This window comes from Centropristis striata, chromosome 17, assembly GCF_030273125.1.
Source record: "Centropristis striata isolate RG_2023a ecotype Rhode Island chromosome 17, C.striata_1.0, whole genome shotgun sequence".
NCBI classification, from domain to species: Eukaryota; Metazoa; Chordata; class Actinopteri; order Perciformes; family Serranidae; genus Centropristis; species Centropristis striata.
This window is the reverse complement of record NC_081533.1, coordinates 16,941,870-16,968,212: the sequence shown is the minus strand read 5'-3', so window position 1 is coordinate 16,968,212 and position 26,343 is coordinate 16,941,870. Positions and strand designations below refer to the sequence as shown.

Here is a 26,343-nt window from a genome sequence, read left to right as displayed (position 1 = left end):
CACATGATTCGCCCTAACATGCTGAAGGTTCTGGACACTGTTGGGCTGTCATGGTTGACACGTCTGTTCAGTGTTGTGTGGAGGTCAGATTATTTTTGTTTGATTTTTCACATTCATTTTTAAATGTGGCTAATGTCAGACTCCATTGTGAACTGCTCACCGCCCTGAACTGGCACGCATGGGCAGAAGAAAAATTACAAAGATGTCACAGCATGCTATGAAAGGAGGTAAACATGGAGGCCACTGTAGTCACTCGTATGCTGAAAGCAAGCAAAGTTATGAGCAGATGATGACAAGCAGAATGCTGAGGGGAAAGAGAGACACATTTTTGACTATAGACACTCGGGTGTGAAGAGGAGCAGAGCTGTCAACTGATCACCACCTGGTGGTGAGTTTAGGTGGCGGGGGAGGCTGCTGGACAGACCTGACAAACCCAAACATGTAGTGAGGGTGAACTAGGAACATCTAGCGGAGGCCCCTATCTTCATGTTCTTCAACTCCCACCTCCAGGACACTTTGTCCTGCATTCAGAATGTGTTTGGAGACATTGAAATCAAGTGGGCCATGTTCCAAGTCTCTATCGTGGACATGGCTTCCAGGAGCTGTGGTCAGAAGGTCGTCTGTGCCTGTTGCAGCGGCAACCTAAGTAGGGAGGGAGGCCGTAAAGATTAAGAAGGATGCCTTTTGGGTTTGATGGGCCCAGGGGTCTCTGGAGGCAGCAGATGGGTACAGTCCGGCCAGAATGGCTGCAGCACTCGCTGAAGTAAAAACTCAAGTGTGGGAGGAATTCGGGGAGGCTATGGAGGAGGATTCAATCGGCCTCAAGGAGGATCTGGAAAACTGTCAAAACGGCTCAGGAAAAGAAAACAGGGCTTGGCTGAAGCTGTGTGTAGCAGGGGAGGAGACCTGCTGAGCCGGCCTGGAGATATAGTTGGGCAGTGGAAAGACCACTTTGAAGAACTCTTTCATCAATCTTAGTGGAAAACTCATCAATATCCCAGGCAGAAGTCACCGAGGTAGTCAAGAAGCGGCCTGATGGCAAGGCGCCAGGGTTAGATGAGATTCGCCCTAACATGCTGAAGGCTCTGGACACTGTTGGGCTGTCATGGTTGACACGTCTGTTCAGTGTTGTGTGGAGGTCAGATTATTTTTGTTTGACTGTTCACATTAATTTTTAAATGTAAAAAAATAAAAACAATAACGACGACACAGCACTCTTTGTATAGAGGGTACTGAAGTCACTATTACGCTGGAAGCCAGCAAAGTTATGAGCACTTGATGACAAGAAGAAGGCTGAGGGGAAAGAGAGCAAATCTAGTGCATAGAGTTAGTTAAAGAGCAGTTAAATAATGCAGTCGTAGAAGTAATCAGGTCAATTATAGTTGAATTTCCTAAAGCAAACAAGGATACTTAGCCACAAAATGCATATAATCATTGAAAAGGAGACAGTGTGGGCTACCACATGACCACACACAGCCACCATGCCATACACACCCAGGTCTGATCAGCTTGGGGTGGGCCCACCTTGACTGAAGGTGTCTTGTGATAAAAGGCAGAAACACCAAAATAAGTCGGGGTACACAACTGAAGATGTGTTGTACTGGTGGAAACATCACTAAGTGGTCATCACTGAACCTAACCCAACCCAAAATGACATCTCCAACTCCACATAAGACAAGTGTTGTGCTAAATCTTCAGGGATTGTAAAACCTAGTCCTATGAAGCAATCTGAAGTTATTCAACTGTAGTGTACATTCTGTTACAGCATTTAAACCCAGCAGCCACAAAGTCCTGCTCTGCATCAAGATATATGATGCAGGTATTATATATATATACATATATATATATATATATATATATATACATATAAAACATGTTTTATATATATATAAAAAACATGTTTTCATTGTGTTTTTATATATATATATATATATACACTACTGGTCAAAAGTTTTAGAACACCCCAATTTTTCCAGTTTTTTTATTGAAATTCAAGCAGTTCAAGTCAAATCAACAGCTTGAAAGGGTACAAAGGTAAGTGGTGAACTGCCAGAGGTAAATAAAAAGAGGTAAAATATAACGTACATTTCAGAATTATACAAGAAGGCCTTTTTTTCAGGGAACAAGAAGTGGGTTAACAACTTAACTCTATGGAGTCTTGGGCTATTTTGTCCATTTTTGAATTGTTTTTATTTCTTTGTAAGTCATTTTGTGTCTTTTTTTGGTAATTTTGTGTCTTTTTTTAGTCATTTTGTGTCTTTTAGTGTCTTTTTTGTCATTTTGTGTCTTTTTTTGGTCATTTTGTGTCTTTTTTTAGTCCTTTAGTCCAACATAAAATGTGATTTAGAATCTTTTTTTTACTTTCAAAACACTATCATGCTCAATAAAGAATTTAAAATGTTGCAAATGTGCATTCATTTCAGAGTACACTGAGACATTAAACTGCATCATTTTCAATTAAATTCTGGAAAAGTTGTTGTGTTCTAAAACTTTTGACCAGTAGTGTATATAAAACATGTTTTCATTGTGTTTATATATATATATATATATATATAGATATATAATGTTTTATCATCTGCCTCTCATCCACATACACTCATGCATACACGCAGAGATATGTACCAAAAGTCATATCCTGATATATTTAGGCTGAATATCGATATATGATATATATCCTGATATTTTTTTATTGCAAAGTGAGAGCAAATGTTCAGTCAAATATGACATGTCACAGGTAGTTTTATTAAAACCATTTATTTAAGTGAACATAAATACTGTATAACATCAGGAGTACCTTTTTAAAAAAATCAAAGCTCCATAAAGTGCACATTCAAATCAAGTCAAGTCAAAGTTTATTTATAGAGCACATTTAAAAACAACCTCAGTTGACCAAAGTGACAAAGTTCCCAACTTTTTTTGTAATCAGGGCTGTATGTTCAAAGATTAACTTTAGGCTATGGTTTAGTTATTTTTGTCTATGGTGAAGTCAGATGGGGCTGCACGGGGGTGATAATGAATAAATGAATGAATGAATGAATGAAGTCAGATGGTCCACCAACACTTTGAATTAGTTTTCAAGATATCAACAAAGTTTCAGAGGATGTTTGACTTGGATTATGGAGCCCAACTAGCCTGGCTAACACCAGACAAATCTCAAATGAGATCTAGTCTGGCAACCAACCATTCATTTCTCCGTAGAGGAGGTGTGGTCTACGATCCTCCAGAGCCGTTTATTGGGCGCTTAGAATGTCTATCAAAATCGTCTGTAGGTAGCTCTTAGCCAATCAGATCAGTTATACCAGATGACGTAGTAGAGCAACAGAAATGGATGTTTGTTGTGTGTGTGTGTCTGTGAGAGAGTGTTGCTTGCTGCTTTGCTTCTCCAGTTCTCGCTTTCTGCACGATTTATTTTCACGCTTTATTCCCCCTCATGTCATTCAGCCACACACATCCACTGATTTTATGGGCAATAAACAAGCTGCTGCGGGTCTCTCGGTGGCTCCGCTGTCCCCTGGCTCCTAGCCAGATCACCGGCGAGACCGCCGGCTCGTAGTGCCGCAGCCGGCGCTACCGGTGATCTCACTACGAACCGGGGGACAGCGGAGCCACCGAGAGACCTTTCGCCTTTCAACTTTCGCTCTAAACTATTTAAAACACCATCTACAGCTAAAGAGAGTTTCGCGTCTGCAGCAGCCATGTTGGATCCGTAAGAAAACTACAAGCTTCCAAGTGCCGAGTAGTACGCGTCATCGTCTTGCCGTCCCTCCCCGCTCTTTGATTGGATCCCTAAAACAGGGCTAAGAAAGCTTCCTGGTTTCCAGACCACCTGGAGCAAGGCAAGTCTGGGTATACCCGTTTGATTTTAATTAAAGACGTTTTTATTTGTAGCCACACTGAGAAGAATGAAATGAGTATGTTGCTCCGTACATCCAACATTTTTGTATTTTGAGGTATAATGAACACTACAGGGCTTTAAAGACTGTTTGTCTTGAAATGCATTTACAGCTCAGGCTTTAATCTCCAGCTATGCTCTTGGCTATGACTGTGCGCATTCTAGACAGTAAAGTAGATTTAAATAGAGAATACAACAGTCATTGGTGTTCTTTTATATTCTTTGTGTTGTTTGTGCAATGCAAATTTCCCCCGGGGACAATAAAGATCTTATTCATTCAGTTATAGTCAAAAGCAGTTGACACTGTTGCAGCAGATCTAAACAAATCCAGTATGTGTGGGAAACCCTGCTGGACTTCTGCACCTCTCTCTGTGTGAAGGAGTTCACATGCTGCTCTTGTGCATTCTTTCTGTCAATGCACTCTTCTGTTTGTTTTATTTTTATAACCGTATGGAATGATGTCCTTGTTTGACCTTAAAAAGCACAAGTAAAATAAAACTTAATATTTAAATGATAGAATTTGAATAACTCTAAAGTGCAAAATGATGGAAAACAATAGAACAGAATGCATGAAATGACAAGCAAAGAACAAAGTGATGTGGTGTGAGGATGATAACTCTATGGAGTCTTTTTGGGCTATTTCGTCCATTTTTGAATCCTTTTCATCCTGCCTGTATACACCACTTAACAAATGTTTAAATACCATGTTGGGATATTTTTTTCAGCACAATCTCACCTGTATGACCTCATAATAATTGATTTTTTAATTCTGACTTACTGGATCAACATTTTGAACCAAAAAGAAACAAAGAAAAACCAACATAAATGTGATCTTGTGATTGTGTGATCCTGTCATCAACTCTGGTTTTTATTCTAGTGTGACTCTATTTTATTTGTGTCTTGTGTGTTTAGCGTAACAATTTTGTGTATTTTTTAGTAATTTTGTGTCTTTGTAAGTCATTTTGTGTCATTTTTAGTTATTTTGTGTCTTTTTTCGTTCATTTTGTGTCTTTTTTTGTCATTTTGTGTCTTTTTTTGTCATTTTGTGTCTTTTTGGTTATTTTGTGTCTTTTTTGTGTCTTTTTCATCATTTTGTGTCTTCTTTAGTTGTTTTGTGTTTCTTTTTTTTGGTCTTTTCGTGTCTTTTTTGGTCATTTTGTGTCTTTTTTTTGTCATTTTGTGTCCTTTTTAGTCCTTTAGTCCAACATAAAATGTGATTTTGAATCTTTTTTTTACTTTCAAAACACTATCATGCTCAATAAAGAATTTTAAACATTGCAAATGTGAACAAAGGTGTCAAATATAACATATAAGAGGGTTACATCCAGTTCTATCATTTCATACTAAATCTATTTGAGCTTGTCTCCAGTTTTACTTGGTATATCATCATCAAACTGAAACTGGCCTCATGGAGTTTACAGCCAGAACTTTAGAGGTAAATTTACAGTAGGGCTCCACGCTGCTTTGTTTTCTAGTCTGGATGTCATGAAGAAGTCTGGATTTGGAGCTTTTGGAGACTCCAGAGGGTTAATGTGTGCTTCTTTCTCTCTCCCCTCTTTCTCTTTCTCCTTCCCTCCTTCCCTCCTTCCCAGGAAGCTATGAGGAGCAAAGCAGCAGCAGCAGCAGAGCAGCCGGTATGAACGGTAACGGCCCCAGTAAACTCGTGGACCCGCTGGACGACCCGGTGCCAGGACTGGGCACATACGAGGACTTCAACACCATCGACTGGGTCAGAGAGAAAAGCAAGGACCGCGACAGACACAGAGAGGTACGAAGAAGGAGCGGAAAGAGAATAAAAACCTTATTAACTAGATCATCGTTATCCAGTATAAAGAAGTGTTGTCATCACTGTTTTACCTGTAATTAGATGAAGAATGCTATCTGAGAATCTATGAAATAGAAGAAAACCACCATGTGTAGCATCTTTCTCTTCTCTCCCTGCCTGGTTTATATTTATAGCTCCACAGATTTACACATAGAAACTAGAGAATTGAGGTTATGGAGTTTGCTCTTGATTGCAGCTGCTGAAGCGGTCACGGGTTTCCTGTATAGTTCTTTGATATTAACTAGTCTACTTTTACAGCCAGTGTAAGATAACTTTACAATCTTAATCCATTTAGACCAAATGCAACGTTTGCATGTATATACCTTTTAAGACCAAAAGAGACGTACGCTTCTGCTTTTAACCCATTTAAGCCTGGAAAGCATTACCGCATTTCTGCCATTAAAACCAGGGGCGCTGTTGCGTTATTCTACCATTAAAGCCGGGAAAGCAGATACGTTGTTTTGTAGTATTTGTAATTTTTTCCACCTATTTTCGGTCTCTTGGCCAATGAAATGCATCAGAATACACGTGGGAGTGTCGCAATGCAACATGGGACTTTTCCAGAACTTTGAAATCATCACCAGAAAGACTAAAAAAAACCCCAAAAGATTAAAAAAAGACACAAAAAGATACAAAATGACTAAAGAAAGACACAAAATGACCAAAAATGACCAAAAATGACACTAAATGACTAAAGAAAGACACAAAAAGACACAAAATGACTAAAAAAGACAAAATGACCAAAAATGACACAAAATGACAAAAAAAGACACAAAAATGACACAAAATGACTAAAGAAAGACACAAAAAGACACAAAATGACAAAAAAAAGACACAAAATGACAAAAGAAAGACACAAAAATGACTAAAAAAGACAAAATGACCAAAAATGACACAAAATGACAAAAAAAGACACAAAAATGACACAAAATGACGAAAGACACAAAATGACAAAAAAAAGACACAAAATGACAAAAAAAAAAAGACACAAAATGACAAAAAAAAAGACACAAAATGAGAATACATGTGGGAGTGTCACAATGAAACATGGGACTTTTCCAGAACTGAAATCATAGCGGAGGGAGCTCAGATATAACGGCTATAAGCTCTCAAATACATTTTGAATTTCATTTCTATCTGCTACAGAGGCTGAAAAATTATTTAGTAGAAGCGTTGACACGGCCACTAGGCACGGCTCATATTCAAATTAGGGGCGTTTCGGCATGGGAGACCCACCTCATTCCAGGTATTCGACTATAGTGGAAACGCACCTAAAGGTTATGAAAACGTTATATCAGAGTTTAAATCAATTACCCTTCCAACCCTCCAGCAATCTTGTTCATCAGGATTTAACTAGTACTTGTAAAACTGTGCTTTTTTACCAGCTGTGATTTAAAAAAATTACATTTACAGTTCCTATTTCAGCTGCTTTAAAGGATATTCTCTGCATGTCAAAATGTTGCAATAGCAGCAAATGTCATAAAGGGAGAATTAAGTGTTACAAAAATTATACAAGAATGCTTCCATCCTTATCCGAGAGGTCATTTGGCCTGCAGTTGAGAGGGCACTAACATTTTCAAAAAAAACTCTGAATTCAGGTCTTAAAACCCCTCAAATGTTGAAGAAACTTCACAAAAATCACATTATTGACTTCATGACTTGTGTTTTAGCACTGAAGCAGCAATATAAATATAAGGTATTACTGATACCATACAATGTCATATAATCCAAATAATATACTGATCACTCTGTAATATGAATCTCCTCATCTCTGTCCAACAGATCACCAATAAGAGCAAACAGTCAACTGTGGCTCTGCTGCACAGCGTCAGTGATGCTTTCTCTGGATGGTTGCTCATGCTGCTAGTGGGACTCATGTCAGGTATGTCACTATTTTTCTTTAAACTGTGGTCCCGACTTATTCTGTCTAATGTATGTATGTATGTATAATTTCGCTGTATAGGTAAATTATATTTATGTTTATGTAATACAAGACATGTTTAGACAAGGCTGTTAACTTGTCATATTTAAGGAGAGGGGGTGGGAGATAATAAGTTTTACTTCTTCTCACTCCTTTTCGAATATGTATTCTGTCATGTTAAATGTTTTGTCTGACTCTTTTTTTTTTATTTTATTATTATTTGTTTTCATATTCGAAATAAACTTAAATCAAATCAAAATCAAAAATGCATGTGAATTGTAATCACCTTGACAGTTAAGCCTGTCACAGTTTAATCTGAGAAACTAGGGCATTGTTTCTGGAAAAACACCTGAGGTTGAGGTTGTTTTTGTTTCTTTACTTTTTTTTTTTATGCTCTAGACACCACAAACCAAGTTTCTCACCTCAGTTTTATTCGGGTGAAAAGTTTCTAAAAGCCACAGGAAACGAAACCCAAACTACTTGAACGAGCATTGAAAGTATTCTGCAGACAGCACAGAACGTAGTATTTAATAACACAATCTACACCTCAACCTGACTGAGAGAAGCTGCTGCTAATTCATGTTAGCATTAACTGGGATGTTAGTTTTGGCTAGCAAAAAAACAAAAAACAAAATGTATGTTACTGACCTCAGAAAACTGAACAGAAAACTGACTCCTTGGAGTGTCTGTTAGTCCAACCAAACGCTGAACAAGACATTTAATGAACAAAACGTTCAAATATTCATTAGTCATTAAGTGAAAATACAGTGAAAGGGTCAAAGTTATGAGACCAAATCGGTAAACGTCGTTTTTTCTATCTATATAACTTTAAATATGACTTTATTGACACGTTGCCGTGGATACGCATTGCTCTGCTTCTCTCCTGATGACGGATCGCCTTGTCAGTGACCTGTCAATCAAAGGTAGCCACGCCCCAAATCATACGATTCTTTATCTTCTATTTTCTTCTAAATGGGGCCATTATTTGAACCATTGACATTAAATTGTCTTGAAGAAGATTTTTTTACTAGCGATTGAGACCATAATGTTGTCCTGAAAAAAATGTTCTGAGGTAATAAATCAAGTGAGAAGTTTTCAAATTTTGCATTGAAATGAATGGACAGAAATGTTTTTGCAGCCAAACTTAGCGCCCCCTGCTGGAATATTTGGTAGAATGTAGAGCTGCAAAATAGCCCCAAAATTGCACTGAAAATATGGAACAGGGTGACATATTTCTAAAGAAAATAAATATTCATGATGTTGGCAAGCCAAAAAGTGAAGTTTAGACACAGAACACAAGGAGGCACATGACAGTTGATGATGCATGTTTGCTTGGTCCACATCAGACACACAATGTTTTCTGCTGCTGGGGCTATCTCAATCAAAATTTTTTAATTAGTTTTTATTTTTTGGAAAATGCTTAGTTTTAGTTTAGTTTTTATTAGTTTTAGTTTTCTTGTAATGGGCTATTTATTGGGTGCGAGATTCAAAAAAGTCACAATAAATGTTTCCTTTATTTCCTTTGTCTGATCCATCTCAGCCCCAATAAGTTTATTAAGTTATAAAACCAGATAGATGAAATAGATTTCATATCAACCAAAAAGGTTTACGTATGAAAAAAGTTGACAAAGACTAAAACGAAGGACATTTTCACTTTAATTTTAGTTAGTTTTAGTTAGTTTTGTAACCACGCAATACAGTTTCAGTTAGTTATCGATTTTTATTTTTATTTTTATTTTTATTTCAGTTAACGAAAATGTTTTTTCAATTCAGTTTTCGTTATTTCGTTAGTTTTCATTAACTACAGTACAGGCCAAAAGTTTGGACACACCTTCTCATTCAATGCGTTTCCTTTATTTTCATTATGACTATTGACATGTAAATGACTATTGACATTGTAAATTCATCAAAACTATTAATGAACACATGTGGAATTATGTACTCAACAAAAAAGTGTGAAATAACTGAAAACATGTCTTATATTCTAGTAAGCAAAGGGTGGCTACTTTGAGGAATCTAAAATACAAGACATGTTTTCAGTTATTTCACACTTTTTTTGTTAAGTACATAATTCCAGATGTGTTCATTCATAGTTTTGATGCCTTCAGTGAGAATCTACAATGTAAATAGTCATGAAAATAAAGAAAACGCATTGAATGAGAAGGTGTGTGTCCAAACTTTTGGCCTGTACTGTATATATGACACAATGAAAATAAAGGCAAACAGCGCAAGAAGTACAAACGCGTGAGAGGGAAGAGGAAAAGAAAAAGATAAAATAAATCAATAAAAAATAAAAATAAATAAAAGAGAAAATAAAGAAATAAACAATATATAATATAATAACACAGGAGGACACGAGACATCACAACACGATATAGCTTAATGCGATATAGCACTACATGTGTTCATTCATAGTTTTGATGCCTTCAGTGAGAATCTACAATGTAAATAGTCATGAAAATAAAGAAAAACGCATTGAATGAGAAGGTGTGTCCAAACTTTTGGCCTGTACTGTATAATAACCTTGCAGGTGACCGAGTGAAACAGATCATTACCTTGATTAAAATTACACATTTCTTAATGAAGTTCTTTGTGATAATGTCAGTAAACACTTATATATTTAATATGTAAATGCTACATCTTATCTTGAACACAGCTTCAACCATTGAGGCAGATCCAGTCTATAAACTAAGCTTCTGCAGTGTTTGAATGGAGTGAAAAACTAAACTCACCACAAATGTTTTTCTCCAGGTGCTTTAGCCGGCGGCATCGACATCGCGGCCCACTGGCTGACGGACATGAAGGAAGGAGTTTGTCTCATCGGCTTCTGGTTCAACCACGAGCACTGCTGCTGGACGTCCAACGAGACCACGTTTCAGGAGAGGGACCGCTGTCCACAGTGGCAGAGCTGGGCCGAGCTCATAACAGGGACAGCAGAGGTAAAACCTGTTTAATCTAGAGTGAAAATGGTCTTCTCTACACTCGGAACCATGAAATCTGACCCTGTAATGCTGTTTTGTACTTTATTATTCAATGTTTTATTGGGTCTAATGATTAGTTTGCGTTACTTATATTTCATTTCAAAACTCCCTGGTGGATAATTGCTTTTTCTTTTCTTTTTTTTTCTTCTATTTGCTCTTTTACATGTGCCTACCTTTGTTCAAATTCTCTCAGATGTAATACACTTAACTTTCTGTTAGGGGTGTGCCATATCGTATCGTTCATGATAATATCGATATATTTTTTTTATGGTTAAAAAAAATGCATATCATGATATTGGCAACATTCCTACTTCTTGATGTAGTGGCGTAAGGTTGACACTTACTGAATATACAGAGCTGCCCTCCAAACACACTGCTGCATTATGCCATTCGTTAGCCACGAGCTAACATTAGCTAACAATTAAAGTTGTTTTAATCACAAAAAGCTACTTTTTCTCTGTCGCTAAACACATGCAGCTTTCAAAATAAGAGCACAGTGTGTTAACAGAATCCACCACAGAACTTAGAAGAATACTGTCAAAATAAGATGCCTTAAATAAAACATCCTTTATAAAATAATCCCCCGAAACCCCTAAATGGTTATTTTTATTATTTGCTGATACTCTAGAGTCAAGAGTAATTATTTTTGTATTTGGCAACTGTTGAGATTTGCACTTCACACTACATTTTAGATTTTAATTATTTATACAGACTTAAAAAAATCATATTTTCATCTTTTTAAGTATTTCCTAATATCGTCAAGAATATCGTTATCGCAAAAATAGCCTGCAATATCGTTATATTCTTTTAGGACCATATCACCCACCACTACTTTCTGTATCTTGTTTCTTGTTTTGTAAACAAAAAATCCTTGATTGTGAGTGGCAGAAATACTATTGTATATTGTCTGGAAGTAAGCACTGTATTATAATGCTCTCACAAAATACAATAAAAAAATGTTTAAAAAAAATAAAAAAGCTAAGCTGTAAGCTCCAAATGTGTGAATGAAGTATGAAAACTAAGATTTCATGTACAGCCAAGATCCCTCTTATTCATAAATTCATGCACACTCATTTCTAATGTCACTGAGAATGGTTGTAATGGAGCTTTAGCTCCATCTGCTGGTTGTATTATGTCATGACACCGGTGTTTAGGAAATCATGTGTACTTATCTTACACCTGTGTGTGTTTGTGTGTCCATCCAGGGTCCGTTTGCTTACATAATGAACTTCCTGATGTACATCTTCTGGGCTTTACTTTTCGCTTTCCTGGCCGTCACGCTGGTCAGGGCCTTCGCTCCGTACGCATGCGGCTCAGGAATACCAGAGGTAAAGTAAAACTGCACCACGATGATTAACGTGTCCAAAAAAAAGCACCATTAAGGTGTTTCTTTTATCATTTAACATATTAATCAGCCTATAGACCAGGGGCCTCATGTATCAAAGAGTGCGTAGCTTTCATACTGAAAGATGGCGTACTCCCAAAACTAGGTAAGTACGTACGCAAACTCACCTCCACATGTATCAAACTGTGCTTACGCCAGGTTCAGCGCACCTTTCCTTGATACATCCCAACCTGTGTGGAACTGAGCGCACATGCACGAGCCACCAGCCACGCCCCGGCTCCTCCCCAAAATGAATACGCAAATGACATGCAAATGACTATAAATCGCCGGCATGCCCGCTGATTAACGACAAAACAACAACAAATCAACTTACTGCCACTGCGCGCGAGGTGGACGTGGTGATCTCCGGTGTGGAGGCAGGAAAAATGAGCTTTTTAGTGCCTCAGCTCTGGGATCAGCAACAAGGTGTCACTGTGGCTGTTAACGCAGCCGGATCAGAGACCTGCACTATGACAGAAGGTCCCTCAACACACGCTCCTTCTAAACGCCACCGTTATTGAACGAGGTCAAAGCCGTTAGAGCTGCCAGTGCGTAATGTGTACCAATATCATTTTTACACATCAGTTTATAAGCCACACTTAACTTGTTGTCCCAATTAAACATCACATACGGCATCAAATATGAACTACACCTGACTTATTCTGGAAGGATTTCAAACACACGTTTTTTCTCCGGAGAGAGGGATCTGTGCGTCATGGATCGCTGTTCACCTGCAGCGTTAACATCTCCATGTTAAACCAAAGGCGAAACGGTCGGCGATCGGGACTTTGACACATTAATTAAGGCAGTTTATCTGTGAAAAATGTGTGCGCTCCATAATCAGAATCACAAGTACTTTATTGGAAATTCGGTATATATAAAAATAGTGGAAATAGCAGAATATATAGACTTAAGAAAATATACAATCTTAACATCAAAACATATAGACTTCAACATACTATCATTGCACAAGTCGGCAGCACTACGCAGGTGAAGTCTAAAATATGATAATAGATGAAAAAAAAAACATCTATACCCTCATATTTAGAACGGGTTATTGATGGTGGAAAACGGCATTTTCCGAGAGCTATGAACTATAAAAATAATGTCAGTTGTGTGTAGTTTGAGTTTAGACATGAAAGACGTTTTAAATAGAGCATAAAAGACAGTAGTTTCTGCCAAACAAAAGTTTGCTGTGCCACCGCACATTCTCACGGCACCTCGACAGGTTGCGGAGCGGTCCGCACATTCTCACGGCAAGTTCACTTTTCATACATGTGGCGTGTGCGGAAAAAACTGCGTACGCAATGTTTTTTTGCGTACACAGCGTTGATACATGAGGCCCCAGATCTGGGCATTGGGCTGTCCTTATCCGGCCCCAAGAGGTTAAATTAGAAATCAATACAACCGCAGTGCTTTTAATTTGAAGGTGGTTTACGTCAACGCACTCGTTATTGTTTACCGTTCGTTTTTCATTTCACCGTTCCACCTGTTATTTCCTGTCACTACATTTCAAAGCACCCGTTTCACACTGGACGGCGCCTTTTCAAAACAAAAGCATCACAACATTGTAAAACACCTAGAAAATGTACAAACATAAAAAACAAGCTATATAATACAAAAACAACCAATAGGAACCTTGCTAAAGGTCATTTATGGTTGTGTTTAAAATAGATGGAAAAGTGATGCACATGCACATGATTTGTATAAGCACACAATTAGTATTAATAACAATACATTTTATTTATGAAGCTTTTATCATACAAGAAACTGCATACGTGAAAGTGCAACAAGAATAAAAATGCAACAAATTAAGATAAAATTGGACATTTAGAAGACAGTTGATAATAAAATATAGAAGGGAAAGTAAAAAAACAAGAGATCGTAATAAAAATCATAATAAAAATGACATTAATTAAAAGCCAAATTAAATAAAAAGCCTGTATCTCTTATAGTTTATAGAGTATAACATAAAATTGAAGCATTGTTAAAATATAGCTGCGCTGCCAGTTAAATAACATGTTATTGTTCCTGCTTTTGTCAATGTTTTTATATAAATCCACAAGCATAACCACAGGAATAAACAGTTTGGAGATGTTTGGTTTTACTCAGTCGAGTGTTTGAGCAGCAGTGTGGCTCCAATTTGGTTGTATGACAAAATTATCCAAAAAAATGTGCACTTTTTTTATTTAATGTTAACAAACAGAGATGAGTCCTCCCACTCGTCTGTCCCTGCAGTCTCTTAGTTTATTCTCACAGCCTCCATTGACACCAGGGGTCTCAAACTCAAATTACCTGGGGGCCGCTGGAGACGGTATCAAAATGACCAAAAAAAGACACAAAATTACAAAAAAAAGACACAGAAGAACAGAAAAGAAACCTAAATTACTTAAAAAAAGACAAAAAATGACCAAAAAAAGACACAAAATGACAGAAGAAAACCCTAAATTACTTGAAAGAGACACAAAATGACAGAAAAAAAACTAATTTACTTTAAAAAAGACACCAAATTACTAAAAAAAGACACAAAATTACCCAAAAAGACACAAAATTACCAAAAAAGACACAAAATTATTTTAAAAGACACAAAATAATTTAAAAAAAGACACAAAATTACCAAAAAAAGACACAAAATGATTTTAAAAAGACACAAAATCACCAAAAAGACACAAAATTATTAAAAAAGACACAAAATTACCATAAAAAGACACAAAATTACCAAAAAAGACACAAAATTACCAAAAAAAGACACAATATGACATTACATAACATTTCAACTTCTTCCGGTAACAACAACACGGCAGATAATAAACGGTCCGGTAGAAGCTGCCTTTCTTTTTGTTAACGTCGTCATAGAAACAAGTGAAACAAAGCTCCAGCTGGAGCAATAAAGGGACCTTCTACACATAACGGTAAAGAGACATTCATATAAAACTCACATTAAACTTTCACATCAAGGTGGAGGCCACAAAATATCGTCACGAGGGCCACAATTGGCCCGCGGGCCACGTGTTTGAGACCCATGATTTAGAGTGAAAGTTGAAAGCGAGCCTGGTCTTCCTCCATCTCTTCTGCTGTCCTGCCAACTGTTTACTTTCTCTTCATCTCTGTTCTTTGACTCTTTATTTCTAAGGAAGTGAAAAGCCTCAGATTTGCTGATAATACAAGTGGAAACCCAAACTGAACAAAACACACAAACACAACTCTTCCCTGCGTATATAAACTCCAAACCTCTGCTCCACTCCCGCTTTTAAACAAAGACCAAACTCAATTTCGTGGAACTTGAACTCTTTTCTCGTCTCCAGCAGGTCAGACAGCGGTCACCAGGCCCACGCACAACCAGATTAACTGCTTATTTGAAAGGAAAATATCCACAGCAAAAACTCTATTTTCTATCCTTCCTTTCCTTGACTGTTTACACTCTTACTTTCTTTCGGTTAGATGCTCACACGCGCATATGTAAACCGATCCCTCCCTCATATAAACAGACACCAAAAAAAAATCACAAATCCTGATGTCAGCCAAGGTTCTAATGCACAACATGGGTCAAAAATGACCCTCATTCATTCCCCATGTTATTTAATGCTGCTGTGTGTTTCTGTGCTCTATCTTCTCATATCAACTTATTTTATGATTGAATATTCCAAGTATTCTTTAAATATCTGGTTTTTGATAACAACCGATCCGATCATTATTTCCATTTTGCCTCTCATACTTTATGAAGAAAAAAGGTTTTTGTATTATTACATAGCTAACTACTTGGCGAAGTTGCTTGCCAAGGTAACTACTTAGCCAAGAGGTTAGCTTAGTAGTTAGCTTAGCAAGCTACTTAGCTAAATACCTAGCAAGAAGTTAGCTAAGTAGTTAGCTTAGCAAGATACTTAGCTAAATACTTAGCCAAGAAGTTAGCTAAGTAGTTAGCTTAACAAGCTACTCAGCCAAAATTGGATATGGGTCATTTTTGACCCATGTTGTGCATTAGAAGAGTAGGGACACAAAAAGGGATATTATTTAAAAAAGTAATAAAGGAAAACATAAAATGAGGATGTATAATGATCAAAAACAAACTAATTGAGGAAAACCTGGAATACTGTATGATGAAAATAATTTATTTGCAAAGATTATTGCAGCCAAGGTTCTAATAGTTTTGGATTTTTCATTAGTTTTAGTTGTAATTTTGTTGTGAATTTTTGTTTTCAAATTCAGTTAGTTTTTATTAGTTTTTAGAGTGAGTTTGCTAGTTTTAGTTTAGTTTTTAGTTTTTGAAAATGCTTAGTTTTAGTTTAGTTTTTATTAGTTTTAGTGTTAGTTTTAGTTTTTTGTAGAGAGGTCATAATAAATTTTGCCTTTTATTTCCTTTGGTTTATCCAGGAACACACACACACACACACACACACACACAGCGGCGGAGAAATAGAAACACTGGTTTACATATGAAAAAAGTTGACAAAGACAAAAGCAAAGGACATTTTCACAATAATTTAGTTAGTTTTTGTTCGTTTTCTAACCACACAATACAGTTTCAGGTATGTTTTTTTTTTTTTTTTTAAACTCTCGTTCTTATTTCTTTTTCAGTTAACGAAAATGTTTTTTCAATTCTAGTTTTCGTTATCTTGTTAGTTTTGGTTAACTATAATAACCTTAATGGCAGCTACACACACAAACTAATCCCTACATATGAGAACTTTTCCCTCTCTGTCTCTTGTCAGATTAAAACCATCCTGAGTGGCTTCATCATCCGTGGCTACCTGGGGAAGTGGACCCTGATCATCAAGACCATCACCCTGGTGTTAGCCGTGTCCTCGGGGCTCAGCTTAGGGAAGGAGGGCCCGTTGGTCCACGTGGCCTGCTGCTGCGCTAACATACTGTGTCACCTGTTCACGAAGTACCGCAAGAACGAGGCCAAGCGGCGAGAGGTAGGCTGTCGGGGTGAGGGCATAAATAGTGAGGGATTTTATTACAAGCTGCAGGGTTCGTATGGGTGCTTGAAATCCTTGAAATGCTTGAATTTTAATGTTGTATTTCAAGGTTTGAAAAGTGCTTCTATTTTGGATGAAGTGCTTGAAAATGCTTGAAATTCTTACTGTATTTCTCTTGCAATCTGACTTTAGAGCATGGGTCTCAAACTCGCGGCCCGTGGGCCAATTGCGGCCCTCGTGTTGAAATTTTGTGTACTTTTTTGGTAACTTTGTGTCGTTTTGAAATATTTTTTTGGCTTTTTTTTTTGTGGTCATTTTGTGTATTTTTTTGGTCATTTTGTGTCTTTTTTGTGTCATTTTGCGTATTTTTTAAAAATTTTGTGTCTTTTTTTGTAATTTTGTGTCTTTTTTAAGTAATTTAATTTTTTTTCTGTCATTTTTTGTCTTTTTTTTAAGGTAATTTAGTGTTTTTCCAGTAATTTTGTGTCTTTTTTTAGTAATTTTGTGTCTTCAAGTAATTACATTTTTTTTCCTGTCATTTTTGTCTTTTTTTGTGTGTAAGTTTGTGTCATTTTTTGGTCATTTTGATACTGCCTCCAGCGGCCCCCAGGTAATTTGAGTTTGAGACCCCTGCTATAGATGATCACACGTTCAATGAAAAAAAAAAATTAATATTGAGATTAGCAAACTGTACTTTTGGTTGTTAAAAGTGTAAAACCATCGCTGTCGGTATGGCTGAGTGAAATAACCCCTTTTAGCATGTAAGTACTCATCTAAAACATGCATATTACAACCGTTGTAAGGTCCTGGAAAAACTTGAAAATGGACGTTAAAAGTCCTTGAAAAGTGCTTGAACACTCAGTTTGACCACTGAAAAAGCGTACGAACCTTCAGTGCAGCTTCCACACCAAAATAAGGATGTGGAGACACAAATTCTGCAGCTGTTTGTGTTTAACTTGTTTTTTAACTTTCCAACAACAGAATTAACAGACGACAGTGGGGGGGCATACTTGCTTAATTTGAAGTTGTAAAATGAAATATTACAAGACAAGTTGCTGGTGATTTTATAGTCTTTGAATATCGTAAGAAATTCGAGGAAACAGTAGTTAAAGAGATGAATGTTTTATTTTATTTTAAGTTAATACATCGTATCAAAAGAATAGATTAAAATCAGCTTGGGTGTGTTTATATTTCAGCCTTTATCACACAGAACCACAGGGAGCTACTAGTTTGATTGGCTTATTGTGGCTCAGCTGTGATCTAATAAATCATTTGTACTAAAGAACATCTGTTCATTCAACAATAACGTGCTCCTTTGATTCATTGGTTTTTTTGTCTGTGTTTAACGTCTCAATTGTTCTGCAGTACAGATGTGTGTTTTTCTCTCGCTCGTAGGTGTTATCTGCAGCAGCAGCAGTAGGCGTGTCCGTGGCCTTCGGTGCTCCCATTGGAGGAGTCCTTTTCAGCCTGGAGGAGGTTAGTATACACATATTTATACAAAAAGACACAAAATGACACAAAAAGACAATAAATGACCAAAAAAAGACACAAAATTTTAAAAAAAAGACAATAATTGATCCAAAAAGACTAAAAAAAGACACAAAATGGCTAAAAAAAAGAAGACACAAAATGACCATAAAAGACACAAAAAGACACAAATGACCAAAAAAAGACACAAAATGACCAAAAAAATACACAAATTACTAAAAAAAAAGACACAAAATGCAGCAGCAACAGTGGCGTGTCCGTGGCCTTCGGCGCTCCCATTGGAGGAGTCCTGTTCAGCCTGAAGGAGGTCAGTATACACATATTTATACAAAAAGACACAAAAAGACACAAGAAGACACAAAATGACCAAAAAAAAGACACAAAAAGACACAAAATGACTTAAAAAAAGAAGACACAAAATGACCATAAAAGACACAAAAAGACACAAATGACCAAAAAAAGACACAAAATGACCAAAAAAATACACAAATTACTAAAAAAAAGACACAGAAAGACACAAAATGCAGCAGCAGCAGTAGTGGGCGTGTCCGTGGCCTTCGGCGCTCCCATTGGAGGAGTCCTGTTCAGCCTGGAGGAGGTTATTATACACAGTTATTTATTGATTAATTTCCTGTCATTTATCTGGCATTCGACACTGAAATCTCAGACGACATCAGGGGAAAAGCTGACGCAACATGAGACCACAATTATATAACATTGATTTTATTACAGTGGATGCCAGTTATTTTATCAGCACCAGATATCAAATCTAAAGTGTTTTTCTACCACTCTCCACTTCTTGTTTAATATTATTAACCCTGTGGAGTCTCCAAAAGCACCAAATCCAGACTTCTTCACCACATCCAGACTAGAAAACAAAGCAGCGTGGAGCCCTACTGTAAATTTACCTCTAAAGTTCTGGCTGTAAACTCCATGAGGCCAGTTTCAGTTTGATGATGATATACCAAGTAAAACTGGAGACAAGCTCAAATAGATTCAGTATAAAATGATAGAACTGGATGTAGCCCTCTTATATGTTAGATTTGCAACCTTTGTTCACATTTGCAACATTCCAAATTGCTTTTTGAGCATGATAGTGTTTTGAAAGTAAAAAAAGGATTCAAAATCCCATTTAATGATGGATTCAAGGACTAAAAAAGACACAAAATGACCAAAAACAGACACAAAATGACCAAAAGAGACACAAAAAGACACAAAATGACAAAAAAAAGACACAAAATGATCAAAAAAGACACAAATGACCAAAAAAAGACACAAAATGACTAAAGAAATACACAAAATGCCCTTAAAAGACACAAAATTACAAAAAAAAGACAAAATGACCAAAAAAAAGACTCAAAATTACTAAAAAAAGAAGACACAAAATCACCAAAAAAGACACAAAAAAGAAAGGAAAAGGATTAAAAAATTGACAATATAGCCCAAGACTCCATAGAGTTAAAAGCAGACCTAACTGAGACATAATAAACCATGAACAGGTGTTTGTATTAAAGTTTTTGTAAATCTATGCATCTCAGCAGCTTTATAATCCATCTTCAGCAAAACCCTCCAGTGGAGTTTTTGGATGAGGATCCACTCAACTACTGAGAGGGTATGGCTTTAATATAATGTAATGTCATACTGTCAAACTAGAAGAAAAAGCTTCAAAAGTTAAAAGCTGAAATCTTATAAAAAGATGTTTTGTAGGATGAGTAATGTATTTTTTTATAGGGAAAATCATTTCAAATGTCTGCAAATATTAATATTGAACACATTAAGCATAAGCAAGTTATCAACAGCTGCTTCAGTTACATAGTAACAGGACTCAGTCTGCTGCCAGCCACATTTTGGCATCGTGGAGCCTCTTGCTTTTTATTTCGGCACCCCGCAGGTTTAACTGTCGTCATGTCTAGATTAATATTATCATCTGCGTCCCATAGAAAGATAATAAATTCTCCATTTTCACTGAGATTATTGGTTGTGATCTTAATACTTGCTAAATTAAACATTTGATCCACAACATCTCACAAAATAAACGTTGTGGTGGACCGGAAATTAAGACATAATTCTTGCCCACCTCTAACTTTTGCTAGGAAAATAATACTTTTTCCATAATATAAAGCTTATTGGTTATGATTTCAAATATTTGCAAACTTAAATACTCGATGTTGGGTATCATCTGTGCATTACAGAAAGGGAATACATTTTGTTGCAGGCTGAAAATAATCTGAAAAGAATGAAAGAAAAAGAAAGAAGTGTTGTGTAGGAAAATAATACTGTCTCCATATTTACACAGGTCATTAGTTATTGTTACGATGATCTGAAATATTTGCAAAATAAATCAGTTGATGTTATGTTAGAATATCATTTGTGTAAATCAGGGGTTTCAAACTCAAATTATCTGGGGGCCACTGGAGGCAGTATCAAAACGACCAAAAAGACACAAAATTACTAAAAAAAGACACAAAATGACAGACAAAAAACTAAATTACTTAAAAAAGACACAAAATGACCAAAAAAAGACACAAAATGACCAAAAGACACAAACTTACTAAAAAAGACACACAATGACAGAAAAAAACTAAATTACTTAAAAAAGACACAAAATGACAAAAAAAAGACACAAAATGACCAAAAAAAGACACAAAATTACTTATAAAAGACACAAAATGACGCGGGCCGCGAGTTTGAGACCCACGGTGTAGGTGGTGATCTGAAAACTGGTGCGCACATGTTCTGGTGGGAAAAATGCTTTGTAGTGTTGAAACTTGAGTTTTGAAAAAATTAATCATAATTTTGAAGATTTGCAGATGTACATTTGCACTCATGTTGCAGTTTGTTCTTTTAGAGCTGAGTTTACGACACACACTTTTCAGACATCCACCCACACAGTTATCTGGTGTGAAACTTTGAGGAAACTCAAAAAGAGACGAAAAAGAGTCTGAAATACAGTTGGAGGAACAGTTGGATTATAACATTAACCCTCAGGAGTCCCCAAAAGCTCCAAATCCAGACTTCTTGACTCAGTTTGATGATGATATACCAAGTAAAACTGGACACAAGCTCAAATATATTTAGTATAAAATGATAGAACTGGATGTAACCCTCTTTTATGTTATATGTGACACCTTTGTTCACATTTGCAACATTTAAAATTCTTTATTGAGCATGATAATGTTTTGAAAGTCAAAAAAACATTCAAAATCACATTTTATGTTGGACTAAATGACCAAAAAAGACACAAATGACTTGGAAAAAAGACACAAAAAGACAGAAAATTACAAAAAAGAAGACAAAAATACAAAAAAAAAAAGACACAAATGACTAAAAAAGACACAAAATTACTAAAAAAAGACACAAAATTACTAACAAATAACACAAAATGACCAAAAAAGACACAAAACAACTAAAAAAGGCACAACAACAGACACAAAATGACCAAAAAAGACATTCAAAATCACATTTTATGTTGGACTAAAAAAGACACAAAATGACAAAAAAAAAGACACAAAATGACTAAAACAAGACACAAAATGACCAAAAAAGACACAAAAAGACACAAATGACCAAAAAAGACATGAAAAGACATGAAAAGGATTAAAAATTGACAATATAGCCCAAGACTCCATAGAGTTAATTGTTGTTATTCTAAGTTTTCATGCAGCGGTTCTACTGGTTCTGCCTTTTGAGGTCCCACCAGGCTCCTCTGATCTGGCCCTTTATATATTACACTGTTGGAAAATAAAATAAAAACCAGCTTCACCCTTAAAACTATTGGCTGTCTGTGATCTTGTGATGTTATTTATCCTTCTGCTTTCTCTTCCCGTGCTTGTTTTTCTCCCTCTAGGTGAGTTATTACTTCCCTCTGAAGACCCTGTGGCGTTCGTTCTTCGCCGCCCTGGTCGCAGCCTTCACCCTGCGCTCCATCAACCCGTTTGGAAACAGCCGTCTGGTGCTGTTCTACGTGGAGTTCCACGCCCCCTGGCACCTGGTGGAGCTGGCCCCGTTCATCCTGCTGGGGATCTTCGGGGGCCTCTGGGGGGCGCTGTTCATCAGGGGCAACATCGCCTGGTGCAGGTTACGTGAGTGGCTTTTATTGATCTAAAGCAGGGAATCTGGGCAACTTAAATGCTGCAGGGGGCCACAATTATTCATGGACACCACCACAGGGCCACATATAGGAGCGTGCACTTAAACAGATGTGATGAAACTGCAGTTTTAAATATGTTTACAGTGCAGTAACTTAACTCGGTGGAGTCTTGGGGTATTTTGTCCATTTTTGAATCCTTATTGTGTCTTTTTTTTGTCATTTTGTGTCTTTTTTTTGTCATTTTGTGTCTTTTTTTTGTCATTTTGTGTCCTTTTGTCTCTTTTTGTGTCTTTTTTTGGTCATTATGTGTCTTTTTGTGTCTTTTTTGTCATTTTGTGTCTTTTTTTGGTAATTTTGTGTCTTTTTAGTCCTTTAGTCCAACATAAAATGTGATTTGGAATCTTTTTTTTACTTTCAAAACACTATCATGCTCAATAAAGATTTTTTAATGTTGAAAATGTGAACAAAGGTTGTAAATATAACATATAAGAGGGTTACATCCAGTTCTATCATTTTATACTAAATATTTTGGACCTTGTCTCCATTTTCAGAGAAACAAAATGACCAAAAAAAGACACAATTACTAAAAAAAGACACAAAATGAAAAATAGACACAAAATGACTGAAAAAACACTAAATTACTTTAAAAAACACACAAAATGAGCCAAAAAGGACACAAAATTATTAGAAAAAGGCAAAATTACAAGAAAGACACAAAATTACAAAAAAAACACACAAAATTACTGAAAAACACAAAATTACTTTAAAAAAAAACACAAAATGACCAAAAAAAGACACAAAATTATCCAAAAAAGACACAAATTACTTAAAAAAGACACAAAATGACCAAAAAAAATACACAAAATAACTAAAGTAAGACACAAAATGACTAAAAAACGAGCAAGAACAAGCAGACCAACATTAATTGCAAGAGGTCATTTTGTGCATTTTTACACTGCACTTTTAAGATTTCATGCTCAAATGCATGTAGTGTCACTGAGGGCCAATTCAAGTGAGGGCTGCAAAAGCGTTTTAGTCCATTCATTTCAATGCAAAATGAGAAGCTTTTCACTTGATTTATTACCTCAGAAATGTTTTTCAGGACAACACTATGGTCTCAATCACTAGTCAAAAATCTTTTTTAAGACAATCTGATGTTAATAGTATGTGGCCCCCGGGCCTCCAGTTGCCCATCCCTGATCTGAATGAATTATATTCTTTCTAACCCCGGCTTGCCTGCTGATCACCTTGTGTCTCTTAAAGGTAAATCTACCCGTCTGGGTCACTACCCCGTCATGGAGGTGCTGGTGGTGGCGGCTCTGACCGCCGTGGTGGCCTACCCGAACAGCTACACCAGGATGAGCGGAGCGGAGCTGATCTCTGAGCTCTTCAACGACTGCTCGCTGCTCGACTCCTCGCAGCTCTGCGGCTACAAACAGGTCAGCTAGCACCTCTTTTAGTCAGGAGGCTGAGCTAAAGAAAGGGGACACGGCGGACAAAAGCACCACATTTTTTCCACATGCTCTCTATCACCATAAGTTTCAATTTTTGGTAGGAGCCACTTCATCAAGATTGCAGATCGGAGCTTAGAAGGTCAATATTGGTGTCAAAATCTACATTTTCTGGGTCACGGAATCATTTAAAGCAGGGGTCTCAAACTCAAATTACCTGGGGGCCGGTAAACTCGCGGCCCTCGTGACGATATTTTGTGGCCCCCACCTTGATATGAAAGTTTAATGTCAGCTTTATTTGAATGGCACTTTACCGTGTTGTGTGTGGAAGGTCCCTTTAATCACTGTTTTTTAGTAATTTTGTGTGTTTTTCTTTTAAAAAAAATAATAATTCAGTGTCTTTTTGGGGTAATTCTGTGTCTTTTTTTGGTAATTTTGTGTCTTTTGTTGGTAATTCTGTGTCTTTTTTTTGTCATTTTGTTTCTTTTTTAAGTAATTTAGTTTTTTCTGTCATTTTCTGTCTTTTTTAAATAATTTTGTGTCTTTTTTTGGTCATTTTGTATCTTCTTTTGTAATTTTGTGTCCTTTTTTTGTAATTTTGTGTCTTTTTTTTGGTCATTTTGATACTGCCTCCAGCGGCCCACAGGTAATTTAGGTTTGAGACCCCTGATGTAGAGCATGTGGAAAAAAATTGGTGCTTTTGTCCGGCGTGTCCCCATTCTTCTCAAATCAGGTCCTAAGCCGCCTGACTATTTGTTTATGTGAATGTGCACAGAGGTTGGATCTGGCTGTGCGTGTGGGGGGTAAGGGAGTAGATTGTTTGTTTGGACACGGAGTTCTTTTGGTTTACCATTTAACTCCCCACAAAGTAAGCAAATATAGAGATTTTAACCATGTGACTTACAGTGGGAATGGTGTCATATTATAGATAATTACTGAAATCCCTAAAACTACTGGTTTCGTTACTTCAAATGTATTTTCTGTCTTTTCTCTGTCTCTGTCTGGCTTCCTGCTATTGCTTCAATATTGCTTTTTCTTTATCTGTTCTATCTTCACACTCCTTATTTTTCTGTCCTACTATTATTCCCACAAACTTGTTCCAGGCTACCAACACATCAGAAACAGGTGTCGGTAACAGCCTGGCAGACCGGCCGGCAGGAGAAGGCCTCTACACCGCTCTGTGGCAGCTGGCTCTGGCTTTAGTCTTCAAGATGTTGATCACTGTGATTACATTCGGCATGAAGGTTGGTCCAGACACAAACACAAACATGTAACTTCACTCCTGCACATGCACTTAGACTGGCTATGCTGTTTTTTTCCAGCCTATGCCAGTTTTGGTATTCTGTATTTTGGATCATTCCGTGTAAATGCCTGTGACATAAATACTTACTAGAGTGTGAGTTTATTTTTGAATTTTGAAACTCAGCTCTTATAACAAGTCTATATTAAACTGTTTACCAAAAATGCAAACACTCAGACCCATAAGGAAAACTAGGCCTGCAAGCAGGACAGAACGGGACCGAGCAGAGTGGGGCTGTCGGGGGAGTCCATACTGTATGTGTAGCAAAATTCGTGTCTCCTAGTTCTCGGCTCGGGGTAGGTGTGAAACATGTTACTTCCTGTTGCCAGCGGGGGCGCTATGACTGTGTGTCAATATTGACATGTGGGTGTGTTCAGGGGTGGACCCTCATCACGTGTGAGAAATTTGGGTCAGATCAGACAATGTATGGTCAAGATATACAGTCTCGTATTTTATGGCGGCACGCCATATTTTTCCGCCATGTCACGGCCACATATTGTGATAGTAAGTAGAGCTTTTGATAACTTTTGATCCCAAAGGCCTTGTGATGGTACTGACCAAGTTTGAAGTCAATCAGGTTAAATCTGTAGAAGGAGTTTGTTAAAGGATGCAACGTGGTCATTTTATGAAAGGGGCCATGGATATAGCAGAAGGGGCGGGGCTTGATGAAAAATTGTCATTTAGAAGTGTTAAGGGCTGGACTCTGATGAAGCATGAGAAGTTTGGACCAGATCGGACAATGTATGGAGAAGTTATACAGTCTCGTGTTTTATGGAAAAACGCCATACTTTGCCGCGATGCCACGCCCACATAGTGTGATGGTCAATAAAGCTTTTAATAACTTTTGATCCCAAAGGTCTTGTGATGCTACTGAAGTTTGAAGTCAATCAGAACAAATCTGTAGGACGAGTTTGATAAAGTATGCGGCGTGGAAATGGGCAAAAACAGCAGGAAACGCCATTTTCGATGCAAAATGGCCGACTTCCTGTATGTTTTAGGGTATGGGTTCTTGAGACTTTTTGGTGCGTCATCCCATGATGCACGTATGTACCAAATTTCGTGTCTCTACGACATTTCTGTGTGAGGGGCTTA

At 37.0% G+C, this 26,343-nt stretch overlaps 1 protein-coding gene across 3 annotated transcripts in view; it reads left to right on the top strand.

The window, feature by feature from the left end:
• The window catches only part of LOC131989971 (H(+)/Cl(-) exchange transporter 5-like), a 78,647-nt gene that overhangs the window by 31,135 nt on the left and 21,169 nt on the right, over positions 1-26,343 (top strand). For all 3 annotated transcript variants that reach the window (XM_059355350.1, XM_059355352.1, XM_059355351.1), the window contains 9 exons: positions 5,485-5,660; positions 7,500-7,599; positions 10,390-10,577; positions 11,825-11,947; positions 16,713-16,919; positions 18,318-18,398; positions 22,258-22,492; positions 23,764-23,939; positions 25,055-25,195. In XM_059355350.1, the coding sequence (XP_059211333.1) occupies positions 5,485-5,660; positions 7,500-7,599; positions 10,390-10,577; positions 11,825-11,947; positions 16,713-16,919; positions 18,318-18,398; positions 22,258-22,492; positions 23,764-23,939; positions 25,055-25,195 (1,427 nt within the window). The remainder of the gene's footprint in view (positions 1-5,484; positions 5,661-7,499; positions 7,600-10,389; positions 10,578-11,824; positions 11,948-16,712; positions 16,920-18,317; positions 18,399-22,257; positions 22,493-23,763; positions 23,940-25,054; positions 25,196-26,343) is intronic.